This window comes from Poecilia reticulata, chromosome 14 (assembly GCF_904066995.2).
Source record: "Poecilia reticulata chromosome 14, P_reticulata-male-v2, whole genome shotgun sequence".
Lineage (NCBI taxonomy): Eukaryota > Metazoa > Chordata > Actinopteri > Cyprinodontiformes > Poeciliidae > Poecilia > Poecilia reticulata.
This window is the reverse complement of record NC_088843.1, coordinates 11699738-11718332: the sequence shown is the minus strand read 5'-3', so window position 1 is coordinate 11718332 and position 18595 is coordinate 11699738. Positions and strand designations below refer to the sequence as shown.

General features: G+C 38.9%; 1 protein-coding gene across 1 annotated transcript; it reads right to left on the bottom strand.

The window, feature by feature from the left end:
- Positions 1-1287: 1287 nt before the first annotated feature.
- Positions 1288-14092, bottom strand: cchcr1 (coiled-coil alpha-helical rod protein 1). Its single transcript, XM_017308440.2, has 19 exons — positions 13740-14092; positions 12016-12316; positions 11764-11931; positions 10383-10500; positions 9955-10137; positions 9536-9699; positions 9317-9431; positions 9021-9131; positions 6572-6715; positions 6390-6500; positions 6096-6202; positions 5898-6010; positions 5725-5797; positions 5424-5542; positions 5131-5319; positions 2353-2454; positions 2045-2184; positions 1840-1957; positions 1288-1713 (listed from the first exon to the last, which is right to left on the bottom strand). The coding sequence occupies exons 1-19, from the start codon at positions 13798-13800 to the stop codon at positions 1580-1582; spliced, it is 2571 nt and encodes an 856-aa protein (XP_017163929.2). The 5' UTR covers positions 13801-14092; the 3' UTR covers positions 1288-1579.
- Positions 14093-18595: the final 4503 nt, after the last annotated feature.

The following is an 18595-nucleotide window of genomic DNA, read 5'->3' as shown; positions in this document are numbered from 1 at the left end:
GCTCTGCTTGAAATGATGAATCACCACCTGAAGTAATAAGTGTCCCAGCAAATTATCTCAGAGAAGAAGAGTCAGGAGTTTATTAGTGCGCTCACTCTCACAGGGATCTCCATTAGCGGGCTTTACCTGAGGCCTGAAACTTTGAACTACTGAGAAATTTACCAGAACCCATGACAACATGACAAATAGCACAATTACCTGGTTTATCATGGAGTTTATCATCATCATTCCGCATGACTGCTCTGTATTAAAGAATTTTGAATAGAGTATACACACACATACACACCTTTCCGCAATATGTTTCCCTAGAAAATGTTCACAAATCGTGCAAATCTGCTACAAATGGTAAGGAGAAAGACTACATAAAAGTACCAAATCTGTACAAACACTCAAAAACGCAGATTAGGGAATAACATCTGCAGTACGACGACTTTCAAAGTCCAGTTAAAGTTGGACGTAACTGTTTGTCTGTGAAGGATTTGGTGGGACTTTCTGTAACGCCAAAACTCAATGACCGGTGACAGAGGGGCATTTCTTCACTTAGTTCCAGAAGAAAAATAAGCCTTCAGTTGTGGTAGAGAGGGCAAAGCGTCAACATTCAGTTACGAACCAGGATCCTGGAGAATTTTTCAAAGGTCAGTGGTCACGTTGTTCCTCAGGTAGCTTTTTTTTTTCCAAGGGAATCTGTGTTCACAGCTCACTGATAAACTGGAAGTGTCAAGCACACAGATATAAACTTATGAAGTCTAAAATTGCACCTTTTTTTTTGTTGCATTTTTAACAACTTCTGAGTGTTGTTGATGGTGCATCCAGGCACTTATTTGCTTTGCAGCATCTTGGTAACTTGGTGGAGCTCTGCCTCCTAGTTCTCCTCGCTGACTACATAGTGATGCAACATAAGCAGCGTGCGTGTTTTGGAAACTTTTTTTCTGAAACCTCTCCTTTGAGTCTCAAACAGACATGATGGATGTTTTTGCAGAACCTCTTAGACCAGACATGGAGAATATACATAGCTGTTGTCACGTGTGGAACACAACCTGAACCTGAAATCCCTGCTTCTCCTTCAGCATAGCATCCATGTTTTAATTTGGAAGACTTCTCTTTATAATAAATTATGGGAAAACAACCAGTCTTACTTACTTTTTCCAATTATTGACGTCTGTCTTATTGTACCACGATGTGATGAGGCTATTCACCTTTTGATGCCCTTGCTCTGACAGTTACCTTCCACAGTAAGATCACTTAAATTATTTGGAAACTCTCAAATAAAAAAACAAAACAACTCTATTGCAAACTATACTTTACGTAGTTTTATTGAAAAAGGAACTACAAGGATTTAAATACATATATTCAGTAGATAAAAACCCAGTATGTTTTGACAGATTTATAATTTAGCAAAACACATCTACACAGTCCCTGCCCACCTCGGCTGTTGCATCTCTAAGCACAGGTTCTCTGATGTCTGGCTCGTCCACCTGCTCCAGTCGGCTTTAAGAGGCATCAACACCACTTCCCACCTTTTTGTACAAATGCAATGCGCCTTCTCCTTGGCTTCTTCAGTGACTCATCTCTCCAGGTATTACTTGTGCAGACTGTCTGCTGATGGTTTCACACCGCCGTCGCTCTGTCCGTCCTCCTCTGCAGAGTCCTCTGAGCTGTTTACCACGGCAACGCTCAGCGTATGGAGCTCCTCCAAAACGCTCAGCAGTCGCTCTGTGAAGATACAGACAGGCTGCTGGTCAGACCGGAAGCACCTGTGTAAATGTCAGAACTTCAAAAAAAAAAGAAAAAAAAAAGGTACCTGTCAGACACATGCAGGATTAGGACATTTATTAATACCTGTAGGTAGATGGGCTCCTGGGGGGATTTCTTGGTTGAGGTGAGGAAAAGAGTTTTGTCCAGCTGTTGTGTGACCGTGCCTGTAGTCTCCTGTCGGCCATCTTTCAATAACTCTGAACTGAAACAAAGTTAGTTTATATGGTGAAGCAAAAATAAAAACATTTCAAATAATTTTTTTTGATTTTTTTTTTTGTTTGTTTCTTACAGAAGCTGAGTCGTAGCTCTGCTCCATCCCCTGCGGTTGTTTATTAAACGCTTCAAGCTTGTCAACATCCAAATGTCGGGTTCCTCTCGTCTCGTCACGTCTCCTCGCTGCCTCTCGCTGAAACTCCCGCAAAGTCATAACTGCAACAGACAACACACATCCCATAAACCACGGGGACAAGCTGGTATATCACGCCGCTACGCACTACGCAAACAGATCCGGTCGCGTTATATTGCAGACTGCATTAAAAATATAACCTCCTTCTCCTTCGTTGAGGTTTCAGGCGGCACTGGGGCCGAGCACAATACCTGCTTTGGTGTGTTCTCTCCTGGCCACATTAACTTGGACCTCCATCTCTCTCAGTTTCTCTCCACATCGGCTCTCGACCTCGGACACTCTTTCCAGCAGGGCTGAACGAGAAGAAATAATAACAAAAAACATAACCGCAGCAAAGAGGTCAAAGAAAGCCACCACTGTTTCAAGTATAAATCAAACTGCTTGTGGTTGCAAGCATGTCTCCAGTTGACTCCCTGTGATTCCAGCCTTCCCCTTCAAATCTGTTATTTGTGTCAACTTCTGTGTTACGAGTGCAGCATGGATTCTCGGGTCTGTGCCCCCATCATTATTTTTTCTTTAGAGCACAAACACCCTCATATTTAAAGAGATCTAATGGGATACAGAATCACAAAGCAGTGATTAATTGTGAAAAGATAAATGAAAAATTGGAAAAAAATCTGAAAAGTGTGGGGTGCATTTGCATTCCACCCTCCTAACTCTGACACCCCAAATAAAATACAGTGCAACCAATTGCCCAATCTTTCACCATTTTGTCAAGTTGTCAACCTTTATACCTGCAACATAAAACGTACTTAATAGTAATGAATTAGGTTTTTAAAATTATATTCAGCTTTTAGCGGTAAAAGATTGTGAAAACATTTTCTTGAATGAAACATTCTAATACATAGAAAAAAGGATTTAGTTTGTGGCCTAATGACAAAGAAATCACTTAAAATAAAATCTTTCAATATTAGTGTCGTTTTGTTGAGACATTCCAGGCAGAATCTGCATAAAAATACACAGAAAAGTTACTAAGAGTGTCTTAGGCAGCTGTTAGTGCAGCCACGTTTCAGGCCTTTGACTTAAACGGACAAATTTGGCAGTGAGAGCATAAATCAGAGCAGCGACCCCATGACAACTGTTTTTACAGCCTCCTTATAAACGTGCAAAGAATGGATTAGTCAAAGTATTTTAACGCGTGTTCTGTTTGAAAGGTGAACTGTAATGGCGAGCTGAGACTGCCACCAATAAATGATTCAAACTCATTACATCTCTGGCCCCACAATATTAAGTACAGGAAAGAGAAGCGCAGGAAAGATTATTTAAAGAACCCCACGTGGAAACTGAAGAGGGCCTCAGAGAACCAGGAATGTAAGTGATTACTAAAGCAAAACGCACCTAAAGCAGCAGCGCCAACTTTAGTCTCTGTATGTGCCACTTGCTTGCAACAAAAACAGTGCAACACAGTGAGAGGACGTTCATCCTACATTTGGATTCGGTTGTTTTGGGACAGAGGGAGAGTCAGAACTGTGCGTCAGTGTGTGTCGCATGTAGAGATGTTTGTGGTGACGTTTAGCCGGAGCTAACAAGCAGCGCACAGCCATGTGAAGGGAGAATGACCGACTCTTTATAAGTTGGTACGACTCAGGAGCCCAATTTAACTGCACCAGAATTTGAGAGCATAATCTGGTGCTACCCAGTCAACAATCAAACATAATTATTGTTTCATTTAGATTGATCATAGCTGGAAAAAAAAAAAAAAAAAAAGAAGCTGGGCTCCTATAAATTTTTCATTTCCATATTCCAGATTGACTCACCCGAATTTCACTCGGGTTTTCTGTCATTCTGAAGTCCCGGGCGGTTTTTATTGTGTTTATGTGCAAAAGAATCAGTTGTTGGGTCGTCCTCTAACAGAAGGTTTGGCAACAACTGCATTAGGTTGCTGTTTAAGGCAGTGTGGGTCATCACATGTCTGCCTGCCAAACGGTCATCCAGCCGTGCCTGCACATCTGCGTCTCATCCACAAGAGTCCTACTTATTCAGAAACAAGCTTCTGATGCTTTCTTCCTTCTGAAGTACAAAATAATCCAATGAGAAACTAAACATTTAAAAGGTGGTATGATCATGTAGCTTCGGTACATTTACGGCAGTATTAACGATACTTAGATTTTTGTGCATTTTTGGATAATTTAGCAATAAGAAACTTTTTTCTTCTTCTCAGAATCAAGTAGAAAACAGGACAAAGACGTTGGGACTGAGATATTAAGATAGATTTTTTTGTTTAAAAAGCTTAAATTGTAATAAAATACTATATGTAGCATTTATATATCATCCTATAAATGACTTAAAATGTTGCTCTTGAACAACTGCATAAAATGGGAAGAGGATAGTTTTTACAAAGAAACCAATCGTGTTTTCATCACTATATTTTATTACAGTTTAAGAAACAAAACTGTAATAATAACGGCTTACATAATTGATAGGCTATATGTATAAATTATGACGTGTTACATTTTATTAGGTTAATTAAGAATAAATTATTAAATCCATTAATAATTAATGCATATATATATATATATATATTCTGCTCTAAGCATCCTACAGTCCCTATGAAATCCTTTTAATGCAAGTTTTGGCCAATTAAAACAAAAAACACGACAAACAAAACAAATTTACCCATTTTACGCATCTATAAACAAGACAAATTTGCATGCATTTTTTCAAGAGTATGTTTACTGGTGGATATTTAGTTTTGCTTAGGGGACCGGTTCTTATTTTCCAAATCATTATGGCTGTTTTACAAGAAGCTGCTACTCAAAGCTGCTTCTTAACAAAGAAAATAGTTACTTTTCTTTGATTCTGAAATAAAAAAAAAGTAACTAACAAACCCTCAAATTGTTTCACTACAGCTCCTGATTACCTGGGTCAACATGTGTGACCCCAAGTGTGAAATACGACCAGAGGAGGAAAAACAAGGGAGAGACAAAAAAAAAGGGCAGTGAAGGATCCTAAAATAGCCGCTGCCTCACCATGCTCGCTTTGCTCTTGCTGGCGAAGCAGTTCACAGCGGAGTCTCTCCAGACTGGCGTTGCTCTCCTCCAGCTGGGCTTGGATCTCCTGCAAGCTTTGCTCAGCCTGCTCCTGAGCAGCCTCAGCCAGCCTGACCTCCGTGCAGCTGTGTTCCCGGTCCTGCTGCTGCTGCCTCACTTTACTCTCATCTGTGAAGGACGTTTAAAAAAAAAAAGAAAAAAAAATCACATTCATCAGCTTAAACATGGATTCACAGTAAATTATAAGTGACATTTTATCAAAAGGGTCTCACATTGTTGCTTCAGGTCAGCCAAGGCTTTCTCGATGAGCTCTGGGGTTCTTCTGAGCTCTTGAGCGAGTTTGTCTCTCTCTTCGCACACCGATCGGTGCTCTATCTTCAAGTTACTGATGCTGCCAGGCAACAAGAACCAAGATGGACGAGAAAAGGGGTAAAAACTTTAGGCTAAAAGAACCACTGAGAGAAAGTGACTTTCTATATGCATTGCTTTGCAAAAAAACATCAAAAAATGTTTCACAATTCTTTACAACCATAAAATTCAAGAAAAAAAAAGCCCTAAAATTTCAAATCCTACCTGTCGTTATCCTGTTCCAAATATTTGGAAGCTTGCTCTACTTTCTTCAGAGCTGTCCTCCTCATGACCAAACCTGCAAAGCAAAAAGTGTGACGAACTTTCTCTTCCACTCAAATGCTACCCACATTAAGCTAATAACAATCAACAACCGCCTCCAGCTGTAGCATCACTACCTTGGATTATCTCCACTCTCCTATTAGCAAAGCAAAGTCTCTGTGCACAGCTGCTCAGCGTCGCTTTAGCTGCTTCCACTTCCGCCAGCTTGGTTTCAAATTGCTGTTTGAACCTGAAAATCAGGAATTAGCTGCATTAAAAAAAAAAAATCATGTTTGATAAAAAACATTTGAGAAATGCTGATGATGTCATTGTACCTCTGAAGAGCCTCTGTCAGCGTTTTACTGTCAGTCTCCACCTTCAGGTTCTGTGACTTCAGTTCTGTGTTTTCTTTGTGAGCCTTGGCGAGGTTCTGTTTTAATGTCTAGTATGAAAAAAAAACCCAACACATCTGCAACTGTATATGCGGGGAAAAAATCTGTTAAGGTCGCTTTTTTCAGATCTCTGCTGACCGCGCTTGTGATGAACACACCTTTTCTCGTTTCCTAACTAGACCCAAATGTGTGGCGTGTCATCAGGTTTTCAGGCAACAACGTAAATCACGTTCTCACCTCATTTTCCACTCTCTCCAAGTCCAGCTCAGCTATTCTGTCATGCAGAGTGTGCTGAAGCACGCTCGCTCGGTGCTGCTCCTGCTGGAGCTGCAGCTCCGTGGAGCTCACCTGAAACGAGCAACAACTCCCGTTATCCCCCGTTCGAACGTTCTGGATTAGATGGAAAAGGTTTTACATACTTCTGAGAGAAGTTTGTCCTTCTCTCTTCGTATCTCGATGTCTTTTGAGCGAAGCTGGACGCACAGCTTGAATACTTTCTCCCTCCACAGATGAAGCACCTGAAGGCCCCCGCATCCGCTCTTCATCAGAGGATCTCCTGAGGTCTGCAAGAAACTCAAACATCAGTCACTGTAGCCAAAGCTCAACGCAATTACAATAATTTCAGAGCGTTATATATTATTTCCAAAGGTAGACATTTATGAAGTTCAAGGTGGAAGGTAGAAGTTTGTTTTAACAACTGTCTTCTCCACAGATTTATGTGGCATCTTTAAATATATTTATAGGGTTGTATAAGTAACCTTAACATTTGATTTAACTGTTTCGCTTTGACTACAGGCCTGTAGTTCCTTGAACTTCCACCAGTTTAAAGCTAAACTTTGGTCATTTAAAGCTGTAAGTAAATTGGTTAAACTGTCACTATGTCCTGACAGATAATCTGTGAAAAATAAAAAATCAAGCTCCTCTACCTCCTCTCTGTGGTCCAGCAGCCATCCTCAGAAATACACCGCTTGTTCAGAAACAACCAATCAGAGCCCAGAGGAGGGTCTTAGAACTGTTAATCATTCTCATGTATGCAAGACTCAGACCCTCTGCCACAACATAGCCTGTCGTGAAAGCTAAGCAGTATAGCATGGCCACTGATAATGGCGACTAAAATGGTTTTCCTGGAACCCTGATGTTTGAATCCATCTAGGGCTGAAACGATTCCTCGAGTGATTCGAGTACCTCGATTATTAAAATTCCTCAAGGAAAATTGACCTGCCTCGAAGCTTCGTTAATTTATGTTTTATCATTTAGCGCACCGTGTTTCAGCCAGAACATTATTTGCGTTGAGCGGAGCTCTGACTTCCGCCTCTGAGTTGTTGACGGAAGCTACGTGTTGGCGGCATAACGTCCAATCTTCAAGTTCGGCCCGCGGGGATTTTACTGATTGGTGATAATTCCGGGTTTTCATCGTTTTTGTGGGACCAATAAACATCCTTACAATGACCGGCGCGATGGCGGGAGTTCGGCAGCCTTTCTGCTCCGGAGCTGCTGGTTGAACGGCGGGAAGAAGCTGAGGAGGATTTATACAGGTGAGCGGAGAGACTGAACACGGCGGGCGGCTGAGGGTTGATGCTTACAGGGTAAGAGCAGCTTTACGGATGAACCGCACAATAAACTTATATCATCCCGGTCTGAACAAACGGGAGGCGGAACATGGCTGGTAGATGAGTTTCTGAACGGAGGAGCCGTAAATATCCCGTATTGCTCCCCCGGTCTACAAAAAAGTAACTGGTAGGGAAGCTCAAATGTGGAAAAAATATAACCAAAAATATGGAAGATTTACCAATATTTTATTTCATAATTGTTTTTATCCGATTATTCGATTAATAGTAAGAAAAATCTATAGATTACTCGATTACTAAAATAATCGTTTACAACAGCCCTAAATCCATCCACTGACACGTGTTTCCAGGAATTGAATCTTATGGTCACTGCTTTTTTTATGCAGCAGCGCATCACTGAAGAGCAACTTCCTCTTTAGAAGATGAAAATCTCATTACACCTAAGATTTTAAGGCATTAAGACATTTTCAAAGCAACGTTTTGCTTAACTACCTGTAATGATGGCATTCAAAGGTTAAAATGCTGACGACGACATATACATAATTTTTGCAGCGCCATTCAAGTCAGCGGAGGGAATTGGGGTTTTGTGTTTCTGTCTGACATCGTTCCTGTTCCCACTTAAACCCTCTGTGACCTCCAATGGAAAAATGAGCAAGTTGATGATTTATTTAGCCTCCCTCCACATTTAGTGCCCCCCCCCCGATATGGATGTGTGAAAAGCTCTGGAAATGAATTCATCTTTTATATCACTAGTTTAACCGCACCAAGAAATTTTAGAAAACCTTTCACTTGAGCATATTTTTTCAGCAGGTGAAAATATAAAAAAACAAATAAAATAAACAAATAAAAAGAAAAAAAAAGATTTATTATGATTGTTTGTTGTTGGTTTTGTTCTGTTTGTTATATTACAAAAACATTGCTAGCATAATATTTCAAGGTGGAAGAATACAGAGAAAGGACTTTTGGAATCTTTTTTTGAAGCTTGAAGGGGACTTTCAGAAGAACAACTATTTGTGGCACTTGTAACATAACGTATTGTAAACCAAATCAGTTTAATCAAATTAAATGTGAGGGGGAGATTTTGCTGTTGCAAAAAAAAAAAAATACACGTTTATCTTTAACTTTTTTACCAGGGGTGCCAAAACATTTTCCTTCACACCTGGATGTTCTAGTAAGACTTTCTTTGAAAACATTGCAGATGGCTACAGAGATGCAGCAGATGCTGCTCAAAGTGTTCAGTTAAAAGGCTTCTGACCTGCATTGCTGTGCAGAGGGGGGGGGAAAAAAACAAAACACTCACACTTTTCACTATCTCCTCTTCTTGGAGGGCGAGAATCTCATTCACAGAGTTAAGCCTGACTGTCAGAAGCTCTGTGGTCGTCTCAAGAGCCGCTTTCTCTTTGCTCAGCCTCTGCAAAATAGACAAGATTAGAACAGAAAAGCTGCGGATTATTGTGATACAAGCGTTGCTGCATAAATTAGGTTTTCACTTGCTTAGTTAGTGCTTCTTTTAATAATGTGAGAAGAGAAAATAAAAGTGTCACACAGCAACATCGCGGAGGTTCATTTGATCAGTATTGCTTAGATTCTCTTCACCTCAACAGCTTCGTTTAATCGCTCTCTCTCTCCTTTCTCGGGGGCGAGCTGGCCGATGTAATTTCTGAGGCTGTGCAGTGTTGCAGATTGTGTCTCAAAGGCTTGTCCCATTTGGCTGAAATATAAGCAACATTATCAGACAAAGAGGAAAACAAGGGAATCTCGCTACAAAGCGCTTTGGATTCTTCGCTCCATTTAGTTTTAAATTGATTGTGGGACCTTAAATGTTCTCTCAGCCCGTCTCTCTCTGTAGATACCTCCATCAGAGCACTTTTCAGCTGCAGCACTTCAGCGGTCAGTGACTGAAGTCTGTTCTGCAGGTCACTGTTTGCTTTTATGGCTGTACCCAGCTCTGCACAATGGGATACATTCAACTGCTGAAGCTGAGAGAAAGAGAGGCAAACAAGGAGAATTTCAGGGCACCAACAAATAATGATGCAATAGCTTAAGGTGAAGGTTTCACTCCACTTGCTTCACCGTTTCAGCTCAGCTGAGTTGATGCCACCTAATGAGCATTTGTTAGTCACATAGCATTCGCCTAAAAGGAAGATAATTACAATTTGGATATAAAAAAAGTTTAGGATTATGACTGCTTATATTTCCTAAACAACAACAACGAAAGAAGATTATTGTCATACCTCCAGTTCATGTCTCTTCTTCAATTCTTCACTTTGCTCCATCAGTCTGAGACCGTGCTGTTTGGCCTCCTCTTCGGCCAGCAACCGGCTCATTTCGGCCTTAAGAGCGAGCTCCCTGGACAACTCCTCGCTCCTCTCTGCATCTCTCCTTAGCTCACTGGTCTCTATTTGCAGTTTTTCAACCTGCAAAAGAGGTTTCAGCCCAAACGACAAAGCAAAAACAGCAAAAACACCCTTAATTTCGGAGTCTCATCATGTTTAAAACCTGCTAAATTAAAGGTCACCGTAAGCTATTAGTAAGACTGAAAGCTGTATTAAAGCAGCAGAGTGTCTTGCAAAGATGAGTGTTACAAGAGGAGCGTAACTCTCAGGTGGCTGTTGTCTGCTGGAGTGTCGAAATGAAATGTTTTGTCAGTCAACATCATTACCTGTAAGCTCATTTCCTCCTTCTGCTCACTGCTGAGACTGAGCTCCTCTCTGAGTCGGTCGAGTTCAATCTTAGCCTTTGACAGTTCGTCGTGCATCATTTCCATCTCCTGCCTCTGTCTGCTCCCACATTAGGTTGATTGAAAAGAAAATATGTATTTACGGCTCATAGTTGATAAATGTGCAAGTTCAAAAGTGTCACCCCTCCCACCCCCAAAAAAATGACTAACTATAATCATTTTTACAATTAATAATTAAAATAGTATTTTGAATAAATGAATATGTTAATATTTTATTAAACGTAATTAAAATGAGGAATAAATACAATTTTGAATGCAACTGTAGCTGTATGTAAAAGTGTAGACACTGGCTAGTCAAAAGTAAACACAATGATCGACCATTTTATTAAAGGGGCAGAATAATGTATTTTCCTGTTACATAATGTTATTTTATAGCACAATCAAGTAACTGTTAAATTCAATTGTTAAAAACATGCAATATATATATCAAGTGCGACTTTTAAAAAAATTTGACTTTGAAATTTGAGGTGTTGAAATTGTGTAAGAAACTCCTACTTTTTCTGAAACTCCGTCTTCAGGAAGTCACAACAGCTCTCCTCTGTTATTAACCCTTTAAAAAAGTTTTTAACCAGCATTTCACTGAGAAATGGTTGTCTAATTAGCTCAGCAGTTGTGCAGTTCCAGTAGGTGTTTGCTAATTGCTGGTGAAGGAGCTGAATGGGGGGAGTCGCTGCATTGTGATGCGGAACCTCGGAAGGTTGGAAACAGCAGCTCTGAGGAAGAGCTGCATCTCTAAGCCGGCACTAGATCCACCATGGCATTTTGCACAGCAACATGGTGCTATGTGAATGGCTGAACAGCTAACTGTGTAAACATGGAGTAGAACAGGTCTGTGTAATAAGGTAGTTGGTTATTTTATAATTATTTCAGTTTGTACGACTTAGTTTTTTACTGGGATGTAACACGCAACAAACCTACTTTAACTACTACGGAGGAGCTAAATGGCTAAACGGCACAGCAACCTCACTTTCGATAAATCATCTTGACTGGAGCAGTTTTAGCCCCGCACATTGACTTTAAATGGGCAAGACTGGCAGATTAAATGACCTCTTCATGTGCTGCATGAAATATTTCATTTACCAGGGATACTATTTGCAAGCCTCCCAATATAAATATAAATGCAATATAAACTTGACACACTACTTTGCAATTACTTTTTACTTATAAACAATTTATGACACGTAAGAATCTATTGCTTTATTTATGAATTGAATTGTGACACTTTTGACTCCCCCTAAAGTCGAACAAATGTAAAACTAAACTACGACAAAGTTTAATTGCACAACATGGACTGTTCGGATACCTGCTCAAAGTGATGTCTTTGTCTCTCAGTTCTTCCCTGTACCTCTCTGATGTCTCCTTTAGGGCCTCCACTTGACCCTTTGACCTCTCAGCTTCGGCCTTGAGCTTCTCTGCCTCCCGTAGCCACTCTGAGTCCCATCGAGGCCACTGTTCACTCCACTCTCTAGATCTGCATTAGAAGAGAGTATAACATCCAACCCACCTGTGCTTATTTTATGTCTGACAATATTTCAAAGAAACACAATGGAAATACCCAGTTCTAACATCTGGCAGGGGATCTGCAGACATCCCTCCTCTTCTGCTGTTTCCTTGTAGCATCATGATTCTCTGATTTTCCTTCTTCATCTCAAAAGTTTCCTGCTGGGTCTGTGTGATGGCAAGCCATGGTTTGAGAATGCTGGGAGCCCCTGGTGGTGTTCTTGTTATTGCTTGGTTCACCCAGCGCATGTGTGGAGGATGTGGTTGGGATGTTGATCCTGAGGCTCTCTGAGCTTCAGTCGATGGGACAGTCGATGCAAAATGTGACGGAGGCACAAGATCCTCCTCAATATTCCCTAAATTAAGTTACACAAAGTGTACATAGACGTGCATTAACAAGCAGGACGAACCATCACTAAATGTCCCTTGTGTTTCAAAGCAAAACCCGATAAAATCCACAGCTGTTCAAAATGCTGTCTCATACTCTCAAATTAACCAGAATATACTAATAGGGTTTTCAAAGAGTACACAGGACAAAAAAGACTGTTAATTTTGCTTTTTGTGGATTTCAGTAGATGGCATCCTAAGGGGCATCAACATAGTGGATTGAAGCTGAACGAAACATTGGACTTCTAAAAATATCTTAGTAGAATGATTTAACCAGACAACATGTTTTTATAGCAGCTTGACTTGAAATGATAACTTTTTAGACAATAAAATCTGCCAAATCCAGTCTGAACTTGTTCTCTTCACAAACTGCTCTACTGTAAAAGGTTTCTGCAAAAAGATTAATTCAAGAGTTAAAAAAAAAACACTGATATGGACCTATGTCGATTAATCATTTATATTGAGCTTACTTGAAAAATTAAACATGATAACTCTAACTTTGTCAACTCAATTGTGTGCTTCTATGTGTGACTTAAATTATTTCAGACCCCGGATACGTAACTTTGACACTAACAATATATGGTAGCTTAAAAAAACTGTGGATTCAGTATTGAAATTTACGTTTTCAATTCAAACCTTGCTACATACTTGAATGGAAACTTTCCTACGACTAAGCAAATGATAGGGAATAACAAAGGAACATTTTGATTTTAACTGCCTAATGTTACAGTAAGCCAGTTTCAGAAGCAGATTGACTGTATTATTGGTGATGCATCATGGGGCTTGTAGTTTTGTCACAGAGTAAAACAAGCCACATTTCCAAGCCAAAGCTTAAAACAGCCAAGAAAATAATAGATCAATCAACAGATATACAGAAGCAATGATTGAGCTAATGTACAAAATTAAGACTAACACAAATATTATTCAAGACATAGTATTGAAAAAGCTGGTCATCATAGTAGTAAATTGAGATTTTTACATTTAAAACCTTCAAAGCTGTTATATTTTCTGAAATCCAAACACCGTTCATACACTTGGTTCAAAAAGCAGCAGTCGCTCGGAGTACAAATAAATATCTTTGAAGGACGAATGCATACAAAGAAAAAAAAAGTATATTCAAAAACAATATTCTTTTTAAATAACTGAGCAATTGTCTTATCATTTATGTGATGTCACTAGAAGCATGTTTGCACAGAAGCACTTTAAAGGACGGGGTGGGTTTTATCGAGACTAAATAATTTATGAACAAAACGATACAAAATCTGATTGTGACATGATGTTTTTAAGGGATACCTATTAAAAACAGACATCTAGGGTAGATGGGACCTTTCTCCTGGGAGTTAGTAGGAAAAGCTAAACCGAGATTAATCTAACATGAAGTACGGAACATACTTGGTGTAGTGAAGTCATTTGGCACTATAAGCCTCTCCTTTCCGAAGATTTGGTTTTCCATGTGCAACAGGAGACTGAAAATCCTACAGAAAACGGGACACTGTTGTTCGGACGAATGTTGCTGTTTTACTCTCCGTCGTGTTACATCAGTCCTCGTTGCCGTAGTAACGAGTTATAGCATACTAGAGGTGACCGTTAGCATTACATTTTAACTTTAGCTTTACTTCACGCTCAAAACACACTTGACATGACGACGTTTGTTTAGCAGCATGTCTTAATATTTAACAAACAACGTTCAAATGCTTCTTCAGCAACAAGCGCAGTGCATCACGGGAAAGTAGAAGGAAGTTACCCAGAAGTAATTTCGGGTGTTCCTTTTCCCTAAGTACTGTCTCGCAGGTTTTAGCCTCTCAGTAGCTGAAGTGCTTGACTGTCATAGTTCTCACAGGTACTGGTAGCATAGTTTGGACTTATGTTACGGACACTCTTAAGATATTTGCATATTTATTTTGCGCTTGGTAAACATAAAAATTTACGTAAAGCTTAGCAACATCAGCAGCCAAAAAGCTCAAACACATTGGTGCGTCATCATATACTTTTAAAGGAATGCAACAAAAGGTTTATTTATTTATTTTAAATGTGTCTTCATTCATTAAACAATTCAAAACATTTTATATAACACAATTGAAATGTTGGACAATTATGAGGTAATTCCAATTCAAAAATAACCAAAACTATAAAAGAAATACATTTCCTGCAAAAACACAGCATGAATGCTGAGCTGAATGTATTTGGTTAAAACTGCTGAATAATCTGTAGTAAATTGCAGAAATGTAAGAATTGGGCAAAAATGCATATAGGACACCTGTTGAAGAGGAGTGAAATTTTTCAGCAGAACACTGTTTTCAAAACTATACTCAGATAGGTAAGATAAAATGATCTAAAATGCTAATGCTGGCTAAAATACTAATAATAGCATGTAGGATATCTCTAGCAAGTTGACCTACATGTGGTGTGAAAAAAACCTCGTAAAAGTTAAAATTAGCTAAAATGGTAAAAGTAACTAAAATACTGATGACAATATATAGGCTACACTAGCATGTTGACCTACTGTGACATATTTAATGCCGTGTGAATAAACCCATGTAAAATCTAAAACTAGCTGATTGCTAACACTAGCTAAAAAACTAATGATAGCATCTAAGCTAGAAGTAGCATGGTGATCTATTCATTTGTGTGATCTGGCACATGCCAATTAAGTGACTTATATGGCGTAAACATTACCACTCTGGTCTTTGAATCTAGTGATCAGAATTGAAGTCTCAGTAGGACTTTCAGGCATTGCTATGTGTCTGCTGTACAGACACATAGCAGGAAGGGATAGCAAAAAGCCACGTTGTAGGGTTTAAAATTTGAATACAAAAACTCATTAAGCTGTTTTCTGTTTCTAATAAGTTTTATGATTAAATTTTGAGTGCTGGTAGGGTGCTATTGATCTCTGAATTTATCTACATATTTGTTACCTATACCCATTGACTGTTTTTATGCCTTAAATTGTAAATGCATCTCCCTCTGACTAAAAGATCAAAATCCTAACTTCATATGAACAGGATAAACGTGTTTCTTGTGCTTTATATTTTCCTCTGGCAACAACAGCAGCCATTTCTATCTGCACTTACTAACAGTATATCCTGTTCCCCACCGCTGCCATGACCCACTTTCCCCCTGGGGGTTCATTAAAGTTTAATCAAATCTAATCTATTTATGCTTTATTCAAGGGACAAAGGGACATTTTAGTTCAAGTCATTTACATAGCTGATCACATATAGATTCAAGGGAGGGGGAAAGAACAGTTGCAACTAATGAATAATTACCTTTAATAAAAACCAAAGTATTGGGAACCATAAAGAGAGATTAGGGGTGGCATAAAGGCTGTGGATCTTATATGATTTAGTAATGAAGTACAGCACAAGAGGTGCTTACTGAACACAGTAGGAGTGCTGGAAATGTTAATAATGCACCTTTGAACTAAAGCTGTATCCCTCTGGCACAGGGCCTCTGCAGAAGGTCCTGAAGTACAAAGCAGAGGAATAAAAGAATTAGAATGAGCCATCAGGAACAGAATGAATAAGATCTCTCGCTCATCAAAATCAGGCCTTCTGCTGAGGACAAACGATGGATGATTGGAGCATCCTGACAAAGCCAAAGATCAGTGAACTGTCAACAAAAATATTCACTTCTATAGATCTGAAATCAGAATATCTCATCAGTCAGCTGATTGTGATTCACTTCGTGCCACCATGAGTCTCTTTCATTTTTATGACAGGTTTTGAGAAAGCAGTGTTTACAGTTATTTTTTAAATTTAATTTTAACTATCAGCTCTACTTATTAGTCTAACAATTAGTGTACAATGGCAAAATAAACACAACATAAATAGGTTCTTACAAAAAGTGTTCCATAAGTCATGCTGACTGTACATGAAAAATCCCAAATAAAAAGTATTAATAAAGAAATGAATGCTCCAAAATGTGGTGTACGTTGGCTCTAAAAGAAAGATTTCTTGATTTGAAAGTCACACATCTTCCTTTAGCTGCACTAAATCAGTGATAAAACCATAAATTACTATTGTAATACAGCTTTAACAGATACATGTCTTTATTCATATAACAAAAAATCCTACGTCCTCAATTCAGCTTACATATTTTCTCTCGTTTCTATGTTTCAAAAGAAAAAGGCTGCCAGGAAAACTTGTTATTCCAGTGGAGTCCCACCTTCACTGTGTTCTCTGTGTGGAACCTGGAGACACCCTAAGCAGATCTACTAACACCAGGAGGTCGTTTCCAGTTTGATGGAAGAAGTCCTCAACTTCCAAAATGTGAGCAAAGAAACATCGCATTTGAAGAAATGCAAATGTTTTCATGGCACAGTAAGACAGCACAGTAGTCCCCTGTTTTGTGACAAAACTACATTTTACGAGTGCAACAGAAAAATTTGAAATAGTGGAAAGGAAAATGGTCTATGAAATTAAAAATAGAAATCTAAATAGAAATCCAAAATCCCTTCACCACAGCATGTTCCCAACGCTAGTTTCTATACATCGTGATTATACGATGAACTCTAATTGATGGCGTTTAATCAGCTTGTTATTGCTGAGAGAAGCGATAAAGATGCTTCTCTCAGCTCCAAGATGAAAGCCTTTCCCCAACAAGAATAACATAAAGGTCTTGTTTGTGCTGTTTAGTAATAAAATTGAACGTATTAATGCAACTGGAGGTATAGCCAAAATATCTGCAAGTTATTCTTTTTTTTCTTTTTTTTTAAAAAGCCATATTTGTGTTTGTGGGGCTTTCATTTCAGTGCTTTACAATCTCAGTGTGATGTGACAAAACTTGAACAAGTTCACAGGGTCTCAATAGTTTCACAGAGAAGTCTAAAATGCCTGTGAAAACATCGCAACTGTCGTCATGGTTTGATCCGTCTCTGTCATTTTGACACTTAAAAAGAGTGTTTAAATTATGACCTGCTACTGTGGAGCTTATTACTTTTCATTAGGAAGGAAAACTTCAAAACAAAGAACACAGGACGTGTTAGCCAACCCTTTGGTCACGGAAGCTGCTTTAGCTTTATCCCCAATCAAGCTGATTCAGCCTACACTATAGGGTTTGTGTGGAGAAAGTGTCAATGGCTGCAAATATGTGGACCGGAAAGTGTGTCTTTAATTAAAATGTCTCAGTATGCAAATTAACTTGGACCCTTTATATGTGACAGGGGTGCTAATAAGCACCGTGCACACATAAAAAAAGGAACAATATGAAACCACAGGGAACATGTGCCTAACTTGCCTACAATCAGCCTCATGCATTAATCAATATCAGCCACAGCAGAAATGCTATAGAAACCCATCTTTCAAACAGTGCATCAGCTTCTGAGTGTACGAAAAAAAGATAAAATAAAAAAATAACCCAGTTTAGCTTGTGTTAAAAGCTTTTGTACGGTAACTGAGCTTGAAAAAAAAAAAGTTGGCCAGCATTTCTCCCAAGAAGTGTGAAAATCTCCCCTCACTTATGCATCACATCTATGACCACAGGGCGTTATTAAAAAAAGAAAAGTATATGGGGAGAATGTCTGCTCTGTCAGCAACTGTGTCTGGCCCACACAGACTACTTACTGTAGGTTAGTGAGTAGTTGCCGTGGATCTTTGATAGCATTTTCTATGTTTATACTGGGAGAAGAGCGGAGGCTTGAACCAAGTGGAGCGCTCTATTCTGGGCACAGTGCAAGAAGCAAAAATCACTTTACTTTTCTCACCTTTACACCCTCTTTTAAAACCCCAACACTGTCGTGACAAGGCTAAATTAATACCTGAATATCCTTCTGTGCAGATAAAAATAACCCGTAATGCAGCGTGCGTAATACAGCAAGGGAGTTCAGGTACAGGTAAAACTTATTATTTCTTTAATACATACAGAATCTTGTAAAAGTATTCTCACCCCTTGGACTCCTTTCCATTTTTTTTCTTGATATCACCACAGACCTTAGTGGATTGGAAGATTGCAGTGAGATATTAAAAGCTTGGGATATTATTATTATTATTATTATTATTATTATTATTATTATTATTATTATTATTATTATTATTATTATTATTATGCTTTAAATTTGTCCCTTACACTATCTCGGTCTTCGTGTTGCCGTTTAGGAAATTACACAGTTGAACAACATTTACAAATTTGGTTATTTCTGAAGGCAAATGATTGCACTGGATTTTATTATGGGTATCTCATTAAAGAAGAGGAGCAAGCAAACGCTTCCTTCCTTTATTTATTTATTTTATTTATTCAAAATCCATTTTCAT

What these genes read in the sequence shown, in the direction of transcription:
- cchcr1 (XM_017308440.2), bottom strand. Translation starts at nt 13,800, where the DNA reads ATGGAAAACCAAATCTTCGGAAAGGAGAGGCTTATAGTGCCAAATGAC. An exon ending in AAAGACATCACTTTGAGCAG is followed by an intron (nt 10,501 to 11,763) that starts GTATCCGAACAG and finishes ATGTGGGAGCAG; the next exon opens with ACAGAGGCAGGAGATGGAAA. An exon ending in GATTAAACGAAGCTGTTGAG is followed by an intron (nt 9,132 to 9,316) that starts GTGAAGAGAATC and finishes TCTATTTTGCAG; the next exon opens with AGGCTGAGCAAAGAGAAAGC.